Source organism: Engraulis encrasicolus, chromosome 6 (genome assembly GCF_034702125.1).
Source record: "Engraulis encrasicolus isolate BLACKSEA-1 chromosome 6, IST_EnEncr_1.0, whole genome shotgun sequence".
NCBI lineage: Eukaryota > Metazoa > Chordata > Actinopteri > Clupeiformes > Engraulidae > Engraulis > Engraulis encrasicolus.
Genome location: NC_085862.1, coordinates 43,930,511 through 43,942,673, shown reverse-complemented (window position 1 = coordinate 43,942,673; position 12,163 = coordinate 43,930,511). Strand labels below are relative to the sequence as shown.

The 12,163-nt window shown below is 41.8% G+C and overlaps 1 protein-coding gene across 1 annotated transcript; it reads left to right on the top strand.

Annotated features, from left to right (window-relative positions):
* The first annotated feature begins 418 nt into the window (after window positions 1-418).
* On the top strand, window positions 419-10,065 carry zranb2 (zinc finger, RAN-binding domain containing 2). Its single transcript, XM_063201718.1, has 10 exons — window positions 419-704; window positions 3,773-3,825; window positions 4,008-4,116; window positions 4,444-4,526; window positions 4,693-4,769; window positions 4,889-5,059; window positions 6,078-6,286; window positions 7,774-7,860; window positions 8,558-8,722; window positions 9,013-10,065. Exons 1-10 carry the CDS (start codon window positions 649-651, stop codon window positions 9,068-9,070), a joined length of 1,068 nt encoding a protein of 355 aa, XP_063057788.1. The 5' UTR covers window positions 419-648; the 3' UTR covers window positions 9,071-10,065.
* The last annotated feature ends 2,098 nt before the right edge of the window (window positions 10,066-12,163 follow it).

Here is a 12,163-nt window from a genome sequence, read left to right as displayed (position 1 = left end):
TGCTAGGGGGGCGTGGCAAGTTGGCAGGAAAGTATTGCAAAATTAATAATTGAATAATAAATATACACCAAAATAAACAAAACTATGCTAAACATATTCCCATTAGTTAGAGCATTATTTGATAAATTGCACACACACACACACACACACACACTGAAGTTGCTGTAATACCTGTAATAATATGCAGTTTCGGGCTCGCATACACACGTGCGCAAACACACACACACACACACACACACACACACACACACACACACACACACACACACACACACACACACACACACACACACACACACACACACCGAGAGAGAGAGAGAGAGAGAGAGAGAGAGAGTGAAGTTGCTGTAATACCTTCTTGTGACCACTAGATGCTGTGTTTTTTGGGTCCTCCTGGCCTGGGAACGTAATGAATGACGTGAAAATGTGGTCCTCTTCCAAGTTGCCTGTTTATCATAATGAAATGTCTTTGTTACATCTGAGCGTCTAGATCCCAGTTCCCATCTTACATTTGGCTTTAATGGTATACTCTTTTTGATAAATGAATTAGTATTTTAAATACCGCCGTTATTTTTTAGAGCCAAATCTTTTTAATCTGGGAATACACAGACAACTACACGACGTGACAGTCCCCTCACAGCGAGGAAAATGTCGGGGAAGAGTTTCCGAGTCAGTGACGGCGACTGGATTTGTCCAGATAAAAAGTAAGCAGCCATAAACAATTAAACACGGGCTTGATATAGAAGCATCAAGATATATTGCTTTACCTCAGTAATATTGGGTGGATACCAGCTTGTTGCGAAAACGTTGAGAATTGCCATGCTACTTCATGTAGGCTAGCGTTGTTGCCAGCTAGCAAAGAGAAGGCCTTGACACCAATTTGGAGGCAATCGTTTTCACCACAACAACATTGCTAAAAATAAACGTGGACACATCGGTGATGTCCATTATTCCGTTGTGTTGTTTTGTTTGTTTTTTTGCGGTGTGACTTCTAAAAAGCGTTTACTACCAGTAGCATTTGGGAAGACATCAGGGAAAAGGGGCTCAAAGAATGTGCCCTGACTAATTCATGCCTCGCGAGGTGAGAAACTGGAGTTATCGCACCCACGTATCTAGTTCTACTAAGCGTCCAGCGTTTCCTCGGAATGGGAGCACATTTTAACTTGAAATGCAACTGTTCAGTTAATAAGTGGACCAGGTGGCTAACTCATCGGTTTGTCTCGTACTGCAACAAAGTCTGCAGCATAGCACGCTGAATGCTTTAACATGCAACGTCAGCGTACATTGTTCAGACATGAGGAAGGTGTGTGCTGTGCTAGAGTTCAGGCGTAAAGTTGGTATTTTACAAAACACGTCGTCTTTGGAAAGACCATGGTTATGTGCTTTGCTCTCTCTGGTGCAGAGATATTGATCAATTTTCTCACAGGCGTTGCATCATCATCCCTCCCATCATTTCCTGTTTCGGTTTAGTTCTAGCCTGAGTAGGAGAGTGAAAAGAAACTAGCTTACGGTAGTTTTTGCACAGCGAATTCGTGACAAACTGACTTGCAGTGACCTGCAGTAGACGTGGGCATCCTCATTCGTTAGCCTAACGAATGACTATGATGCTGTAGCATTGCTATTGCTCTATATTTGCTGATAAACCCCAACGAAACGGGTGGTGTTGTGCTAGCTGTGGTACAATACAGTTCAAATGTCCAGCAAGCAGGAATGGTGCGGTTACAGATAAGGCATTAGGGGGCAGACTTTGAAAAAGAAAAAAATGAATGCATTGAGTTGACCATTCCTGATATAAAACATTGAACAGCACAGCAAACTGAACCATGCATTATAATGAAGAGGTTACTGACGCATGGCTGTGGATTGTCTGCACCTAATCAGAATTTGGCTCTGGCAGTGGCAGATGTCACCATACATTCCATTACACTTGGCTGACCCTTTTATCCAAACCGACTTAGTCATTCTTTTTCAGGGCATTGGTTACAGTCCCTTGACCAATGTGAGGTTTGGTGCCTTGCTCAAGGACACTTCAGCCATGGATGGAGGTGTAGAGAGGTCAGGTGGGATTTGAACCTACAACCCCCAGATTGAAAGACCAACTCCTTTACCACTAGACCATGGTTTCCCCGTGTTAACTCTCAACATATGTCCTTCATGGCATTTTGTGTATTACGCAATGTGTTAAAAATGATAGACGAAGGATGTTTTCTATCAAACGTTCCAACATTACCGAACCGGTGGTAGATGGACACTCCCAACTGAGATCGCTCCCGGACGTGCAGTCCCAGGTGTTTCTATCACTCCCGGACGTGTAGTCCCACCCGATTATATTTCACGTATTATCATACACTGCCACATACAAGCAATTTAGGGTTAGGGTTAGGGTTAGAAACAAAAAACTAACATCAAAAGATAACTAGCTCCGTTATATGGCGGTGGGACCGATAGTCTGGCTAGTGGGAGCGAGCCGACAGGGGAGCGTCCTGCGTTGGGAGCGTCAATCAGGGAATCTACCGAACACCCCTCGTTACCCCTTGCTAGCCGGCAGCTGGTCTCATATTGGGACTCAATGTTAATCGTTATCTTGGAGGTAAAACTTGCACTGCCGTACTCGGCAGGACATATAGGTGAAAGGTAAAGGAGAAAAGCAAAACTCAATCATTTAATTTGAGGTGAGGTGTAATATGAGCTTATATCCAAATATGGTACAGTATCTATTTTTTTCATCACATTCATTTGCCTCCCTGAGGACTTTAGAATTGTATTGAGTGTATATTGCAATTCAAATTGTTCTGCACAAGTTCAAGGTTATTGAAAACCTTTCCTCTCCTCATCTCTCTAACCCTCTTCACATACCCACTCACATACTCCGTCCTCCTCACTACCCACCTACTCCACTCAACTCTGCACTCAGCTTAGTCTTCAGTTACTCTCCTCTCAACTCTGGAACTCATTTGCACTGCACAGTCCTAGCACTCATGTTCAAATGAAAAAGCTGTTCCTGTTTGCATTAGTCCTTTCTTCTTGGGTATTAAAGAATGCAATTCTAAGTTATGATTATTATGTAGATAATAACAATAATAATTGTTACTGTTATCAGTAAGAGTGTTTTGATGGTGTTATTTATATCATTAAGTGCAACCACTGTGCAGTTTTATTAAAAGGTGAAGCCCAAAATTTAGAATTATCCGAACATTCAAAGACTTAAAAATTCAAAAAAACAATCTTGACACTTGGCCACCTTCATACATTTTGCAGTGGAAGCATATTTTTGTTTATGACATAGGCCTAATAATACTTCTGCAGTTGTAGTAGCAGAGATGGTTTATTATTATATGCTCTTAAGTGGGTGGTGGCATTAGGCCTAGTGCAGTCTGGTACGAAACGAGCCACACCATGTTGACAAACATGGTCTCTGACTTGGGCTGTAACGATATTGTATTGGACCGAGAAATCGTGGTAGAGTCTTGATCGTGATGCAAGAAGCCAGTATTGTGATGCGCCCTTTCAAAGTTCTGTTACCCTTCGGTCCAGAAAACAACCACATGATATGATGTGATCATGCTTCTAAGCTTCAGATCAAGATCATTATATTTTTTTACTTAAAAATATATATATATTAGTAGCCTCTTGTGACCTGTTCTATAAACGATCGTCAAACAGATACATTTAAAAATGTGTGGGGTGTATCGAATCGTAGGTCAAAAATCGTGATATGAACGGAATCGTGAGTTGAGTTTAATGTTACAGCCCTATTTCTGACTCTTCACAGATGCGGCAATGTGAATTTTGCAAGGAGGACCAGCTGCAACAGATGTGGAAGGGGTAAGTGTCACCGCTAACACAAACATCTGATTTACCTTCATGTTTAACTTGTTTTTTGTTATGTGAGACATGCAGGCATCTGATGAGATGCCACAGATGTGATTTCCAGTGGTAATTTCTGTCTCTGTCTCTCCCTCTTTCTCACTCTCTCGCTCTCTCTCTCTTTCTCGTTTTGTAAACAGAGAAGACCACAGAGGCAAAGATGATGAAAGCAGGTGGAACAGAGATTGGAAAGACTCTGGCGGAGAAGAGCCGTGGCCTTTTCAGTGCCAATGATTGGCAATGCAAAACGTGAGTTACATTTCAAATATTGCGTTTTTCTCAGAGACAAGGGTAGGTATTTTCTCTGGCATCTGACAAGTATCTGAATAACGATAAGATAAGTTTGTGAGTAGAAATAGTAAGGAAGCTGATGAAAAGTGTAGCCATACACGGATACAAAGTCTCTCCTTTTACTCTTGAATTTATGTTGTCAGTTAAGCATTGACCATTCTTAAGAGTTGATCATTGAAATTTTGAAGGCTTTATTGGGAGCTTAATGCATAACTCTCTCTCTCTCTCTCTCTCGCTCTCTCTCGCTCTCGCTCTCTCTCGCTCTCTCTCTCTCTGTATGTCTAGCTGTGGCAATGTGAACTGGGCCAGGCGGTCTGAATGTAACATGTGTAACACACCCAAATATGCCAAGCTGGAGGAAAGAACGGGTAAGATAAGACCGCGCTCATCATGCAATTTCACAATCTAGCAAATTATCACTATAGGGGCTTGGGTTTCATATAAAAGCTGTAAATACATAGCACCATATTTTGCACAATACTTCCGTATTTTGCAGCATACAAATGTTTGATTATGGTTGAAATGGTTTCGCAGGATACGGAGGGGGATTTAACGAGCGTGAAAATGTAGAGTACATTGATCGTGAGGAATCGGACGGGGAATATGACGAGGTAAGTTGCAAATAGGATTTGAATGACCCCAGATATGACAACAAGCCACATTGCATAGACAATAACAACAGATCAACAAAACAAAAAATGACAATGCTTTGCCATGCAATGTGTCACAGTTTGGCCGTAAAAAGAAAAAGTACCGTGGCACAAGTTCGGGAAGCAAGTCCAAAGAAAGCTCGAAAAAACCAGAGCCTCCTCCACGCAAGGCTGCTGCTGCGGCTGCTGATGATGATGAGGAGGAGGATGAGGATGATGAAGATGGGGACCTTTCAAAGTACAAACTCAGTGTAAGAACAAAACACGCACACCCATTTAAATGTTTACACACACAGATGCACACAAGGAACATCATTAATTGCCATCATTGCTTCATTTCACATCTGCTCCCTCCCTCCATACGTACAATTCTCAGTAGCATTCCATAAACAAGTATGCTTGGGTTAGAAAAGCAGCCCTGAATGAAAGGTGTGTGGATGTACTAGAGATGCACTTATCATCTTTTTTTTGGGCCGATCACCGATTATCGACCATCAAAATCATGATCTACCGATCACCGTTGATCTCAGAAAGGATTGGAATCTTTCTTTTTATATATATAGACCATCAGCAATCTAATTATCGATATTGATAAAACAAAAGGGTAGTTCCTCGCGCTTCTGCTTTATCATCTGGTGCATCGACGGGAGAGAGGCAGGAAATCTTCACTTGAAGGACAACACCGGAGCAGCACAGATGTATTTCTTTGTGTTTTTATTCAAGTGCACAACATGACTAACGTTTCGATGGTTAGACCATCTTCATCAGAGTCCATATCGATATTGATGTTTTTCAAATTGAAGTTGATCAGTCATTATCAAAATTAGCATAGGCCAATGTACTGTATGTATTTAAACAGCTCCAGATGTAACCTTAATGCAAAACAAAAAAGTTGCGTGAGGAATTTAATATCTCGCGATCTGCTTTTTGACGATCACTTTATGCCGATTGCTGATCATGGACTTTTTCCAATATCTGCCGATCATGATGTGTGCATCTCTAGGATGGCAATGAGAATTGTTTGAAACTGCTCAGGGTGCTCTAGTCATCCCAGAGGACATAGCCTGCTAGTCTTCCCCAGACTGTGTTGCCAAGATGGTAGAACTGAAATCTTCACACCCTTCTTCCGCTAGAAGTGTATAACTTCCCTCAAATTTTTCACAAATGTCCATCCTGCGACCAACACCTTGAGAGAGTGCATTGCTTTCTTCTTCCAAGAAGAACTATAATTTGAGAAATCTAAATAATTTCGTCCACTTTTCATCCCAGGACGATGAGGACGAGGACGATGATGGCGACCTGTCCAAGTATGACCTGGACGCCAGTGACGAGGAGAAGGAGAAGGCAGCTGCGGCGGCGGCGGCGGGGGATGGGGCCGCCAAGAAGAAGAAGGGTAGCCGCTCGGGCTCGTCCCGCTCACGTTCCTCTTCGCGCTCCCGATCGCGCTCCTCCAGCTCCAGCGCTCGGTCTGGGTCCAGGTAAACGGGTACAGGTCAAGGGTAACGCAAGGAAAATGTCAGTATCAGCTCAATTTTCCTTCCCTCATTATATTTAAACCCACCCACCACCACCTCCGTCACCCCCCCCCCTCCTCCACGTTTTCAATGTGGTCCTTTTGTCTTTATTATAACTCCCTCTGGGGTACGTTTCTCCACAACGTGGTTGCTAACTAAGTTAGCAACTTACTTAGTTGCAATGCAATTTCCCATTGGAAACCTAGTAAGTCGCTAACTGGTTAGCAACTATGCTTTCGAGAAACGGGGTCCTGGACATATTGGTTGTTTTGTGTTGTTGTTTTTTCTTAGTCCTTCTCTTTTTTTGACTTCAAGGGGCTTAGAACTTTCCCTGGCACTTTTTTGGATGGTTAATTGTTTCATCACGCGCTTTGTGTCAATTTGCTCAGATTAGTGTGTTTCAAGTTTTAGGCAAGACATGGCACACAAAATCTTGCTAATAAGATTAGCAAGCTAATAAGTTTGCACTAATACTATGTTACAAAAGTAATCCAGGGCAGCAAAAGCAAAATGCTGCTTTTGGTCTATCATTACATTTTCATGTAAGGCTGATGTTGAAGCATCATGCAATTGAACATGTCAACTAGCCTGATAAACCAGACTAAATGTCAGATTAAATGTATAATTTAGTCTGGCTCCGATGAATGACACATCGGAAGATTGTTGATAGAAACAACCCGTGTTTCAAACTCTGTCTGTGCCTATTGGTCAACGCTTTGCCGTCACTCCCTGAAAACCCAGTCTGATTTGCATCCAAAGATTCAAAACAAATCCAAACAACTCCCCTGCTTTGTGATTGGTTAGCCAGATTCTGGGCATTGGGGCATCGTCCAAGGCTAGTCCAACTCGCAGGCAAAAATAGTTTTGGCCGCTGGCGGGTGGGGCTAGTTTACTAGGCTACATGTCAACCTGATAATTTGCATGTTTACTTGTGTTGCTGTTTTTGCTGTCGTGATTCACTATTGTTTCTCAGTATTGTGCAGACCAGATGACATATTTGTCTGTTTTACAAGTAGACTTTTTTTTAGTAATTTGTTGCCTAAAACTGAAGTTCATTTGTCTTTTCAGTGAGCATTAATTTTTGCACGCCATGTGCATTAATTTTCAGTATGATGTAGAAAATGTATTTACTAATGCATTTTCCTCCTTTCTGTGAACTCATTTTAGTGCTTCTATTTAGTATCGCAATGTTTCATAGTAGCATTTCTAATCATTTGTTTCCTTTCTTGTGTAGACTGTCAGCAAATATTTTGCCCAGGAAAAAACGAACTGTAAATGTTTTGTATTTACAGTTCCTGAAACGACACGCCCTGCTTTTTTGTGGCTGTTCAGTTTTGGTTATTCCACAATTTGTCTACTGCAGAAAATGTTGGAAAATCCTGTCTTCTCTGTGTGTATGCGTCTGTGCGTGCGTGCGTGCGTGTGTGTGTCTGTGACTGCGTGTGTTCCAGGTCTCGGTCCAGGAGTTCGTCCAGTTCCCGCTCTCGGTCTCGCTCGAGCTCCCCGGGCCGGGGAGGCTCCCGCAGGTCTAACTCCAGGTGAATGAGGTAGCACGGCTCTCCGCTTATGCCAGAGCGGGGGACGTGACCTGGCACTCCAGATATCAAACCACTTTAAACTCCTGAAACTTTAAAGAGCTTTAAGTCCCTCATGCATTACTCTGCCAGTGATCTCAATCAAGTTAATGCCAGGGTCAACAGAAAAGGAAAAAAAAGAAACAACTATGGAAATCCTAATCACAGTTTTGGCATGCCTTTAAATATGTACAAGCGTACTTAGAAGATCTATCTGCCTCATTGTAAGAAAGCCCTTAAACGTCTGCAGAGCATTACTGTAATCAACGAAGGGTCTGCTACAATAAATGTTGTCTTTTGTCTGTGGGTAGATGATCAGGGTAGAGTCAGCCTCTTTAGAGACGTCAACAGCAGCGAAACTAAGTGGCTCAATTTCCTAAGAGAAATGAGGATTCTAGGACAAATGTGACACAAGGAAGACGGCTGCATTATACAATAGAGAGCTCGATACGGGCTGCAGTGTAAAATGTTGCATAGGATCTTCATTTTATTAGGGATATTTGCTGATTAGCTGACTTGGTTTGTTGCGTAGTTATAGTAGACTTACTACGGTTTAATACGAAGTCTTAATTCAGTCAGCATGTGACGTTTTGTAGGACGAGAAGTTGCTCCCATGAGTTTTCCTAACGAAACCTTTCGACATATCCTCCTCCAACAAAAGATCCAGCTCGAGGTCCCGAAAGGGCTCGTCGTCCCCTCGGAAGAGGTCTGGCTCTCGCTCTCGCTCCACCTCCTCCTCTCCCGGAAGGGGGCAGAAGAGGAGCCGTTCCCGGTCTCCCTCCGACAGCAGGAAAAAAAGGCGCTCTAGATCCCAGTCGTCTGAAAGGTTTGGGTTTATGTGGAATAAAGCTGCTGGTGTATACTGCTTAGGTCTCTATTGCCATTGGTTTTTGTTTATTTTTGTGTGTCCTGTCCTGGTGGCATGGTCTTCTTTGCATGTACAAAAAGTTTTCAGTATTTGTTAAGAGGGAGAATTTTAAATGTTCAAATGTGCTAATCCAATCTATGCTCTTGTTTTTTTGTCTTCTTGTTTTCTTTTTTCCTCTTCTCTTTCTGTCTTCTTTCCCTTTTCTCTTTTATTTTCGATTTGTTTGTTTGTTTTTTTCTCTCCTCTAGGAATCGTGGCCAGTCTTCCGGATCCTCCCATTCTGGTTCAAGTTCAAAAAAGAAATGATATGGAGAGCAAACGTTATCATAGGAATCTCATGCATGCATGTTGAATGATGACATTAAAAAAGACGCCGTCATAAGCATTTACAGCAGAACTCTCCTCAGTCAAAAAAAAGAAAAGAAAAATTAAACAAAACAAATCACAAACTTCTCCATGATCACACTACCTTCCTATTACTGAATAATAGCATTTACTTCCATCAGAAAAAAAATAATCGATTAAGAAGCTAAGCTTATAGCAACCCATTGTGGAAATAATATCCCTCTGTAAACGCAGCAAAGTCAAAACTCAGAATGATGATGGCCATCATTATAGCATTGGCAGTAATGTTCTCATAATTCACCTCTCCATCCTGTGTGAGGAAACAATCCAGACTAGCTTCTTGATTGGATGTGTATTTTTAGGCCTTAGTTTCAACTGGCCGTAGGAACTGGGTTTGTGTGTAATTTTGGAATGGCCGTATGTGAAATTGCACAAGTCTATTCATGCCGGCTCAAGTCCACAAACCTGTCAAATCCGTAATACTTAAACGTAATAACGCCTACCAAGAGGCTGTAGTTTTTACTGTCCATGTGTATGTTTGAGGCTTAAGGTAAGTATGTTTTTTATTTTGTGTCCAACAATACCCCCCCTATCCATGGATGAAATGAAATGTCTTGCTGTGAAGTTTTTTTTATTTTCTCATTGTCTTTTTTTGTGGACTTAATCTTCTAAGCAGTTTTGAAATAAGACATACATTTTCTGGTTGGTACAACCTGAACACATCAGTTAAGTGGGTTGGATCACTAAGCTATTCAATTTTTCTTGTGTAACAAGTCTTTATGGAGAGATGAGAGATTCATTCTGATTCTACTATGCTTAATGTATAGGCTACAACAAGTTTTCCATGTCTGAACGTCTTTCTTTTTTTGTGAGTGATAGGGAAATAAGAAAGTGAGAAATGTTCTGTTTGATTTTTGAAAAACAGTATTGTAATGTGAATAAAAAATCTTTCATCACATTATGTTGCTGTGCTTTCTTCTAATGTGATTACAATCTGAGATGTATGATTCTGTCAAATGGCGAATTATTATCTATGCCAAATGTGGTGAAACTGAAATAAGGCTCTTCAGTGCTTATCCATATATCTTCAGTGCATATTATGGTACTCTGGTAGACATTTCACAGATCCAGGGGCGGAGTGGCCCACCTTTTCCCACCGGGAGAATTTTCCCCTTGGCGGCCCTCTTTTAAAAAAAAACCAAAAACAAAACAAAAAAACAAAGCGAACAACATGGTTTCCTAACCAAAAAGACAAAAGCCACGAAATCTGCAGTCGTACTACATGTGAACATTAGTGTAGTCAAAATATCAACCTGAATTGGAGAATTTAGCCTACACCTTGATGAAATGCACAGCCAGTGGTGTAGTCTATGTAAAACGCAGGTATACGCACCCATTTCAAAATTTCAGGGATTGCAGTATACCCACTTAAAATGGATTGATCCATTATTTACAATAGCACAAATATATACAGTCAGTACACATAAAAAATGCTCAAATATACAGTACATCAGTGGTCTCCAATTAACTTTTCCCAAGGGCCAAATAATGTAGAGCAAGCGAGGCCGCGGGCCAGACCCCCCCCCCCCAAAAAAAAATATAAATAAAAATAAATAAATAAATAAAAATAATAATAAAAATAATAAATATAAAAATAAATAATAGAAACACTGTTGAAATATTAAAATATTAGTATTAGCTGTTGCAATATAGTGCCAGGGATGAATGTAAATAAAGACCAACTGTGGACAGGTTAACGAGAGAGAGAGAGAGAGAGAGAGAGAGAGAGAGAGAGAGAGAGAGAGAGAGAGAGAGCACGTTCAACTGCTGAATGCATGTTCAACTGCTGAACGTGCTCTCCAGCAGAGCCACTTGTCACGGCACGGAGGGAGGGAGGGGGAGAGAGATTTAGGCTACATGACAAGACCTAAAACAAATATAGGTCAATGTGCGCTAAAATCCCAATTCGATCGAGGAACAAAAGTCATTTCCATAGCGATTAAATCTCTTTGAACTCGTGCGCTGCATCTCACCTCTGCCTGAACAGAAAAGACGCAAGCCCATGCAACAGGTGGCACCCAGGCAGATGAAATAGTTAGTTTCCAGGAATGCTCGTCTATATATTTCTTTATTGCGGTCGTTTTCGAAAATCATATTAGTTTTCCTCCAACGCATTCCCGATGTATCATGCATTCTCTGCTCAACTGATCTCGCATAACGCGCCCCTACCAAACTACGGGGGAAAATATCCTCCACATTTAGAATGGGCTACTACAGTACGCCAGCTAAAATGCAAAGAGGGTGATATCACAAATACACAAAAATAGTGCAGGGGAGGAGAATCGTCCAGATTTAACAGAGGACAGAGTGAGTGCTCTAACTGCATAACTGAGCGCTCAAGACTCTTCTGGTTGAACAAAGGGAAACACGCTCATGAGCACCGTGCACCGTCGGGGCTGTCGGGGAGATGAGGTGGGCCATCAGGAATATTAAACCCTATTCTGCCTAACTACTAGCCTACGTATGTTTCCTGGACATTTCTGAAATTCGGGTTAGGGGTAGGGTGGAGCAAGGCCTACTGTTCTCAGATGCTCCCGTGGCGCCTTCAGATAGGCTAAATTAGGAATGCGATACAGTTATACACGTGCGATACAGAAATACAGATGGTCAGCCAGACCTTGAATATTACGAGTGCAAGACAAAGCAAAACTGATATAACAAAAACATACAATAGAAGCAAAGGAGAATCGTTTACATTTGCAAACAGAAGAGAGTTGAGAAAACTCTGCCGACTTGGCTTAAATAACTGTGCGCTTCGCGCCTCATGACTCTCCAGGTTTAATAGAAAGGGCGCGGCTCACCGCAGCGCGCAGGCTGCACCCAGCAACGTTGACCTTCAGGAATACTCAGCTAATCTTCTACCTGGCTCTATATTTCCAAGACATTTTAAAGGAACTGGTTTCGTTTTTGTCCTCCCTTCTTTTGGTAACGACTGTTCTCTGGAGCTTGAATTGCGTTAACGTCTCTACATGTAGGCTACTACCTTGCATAAAA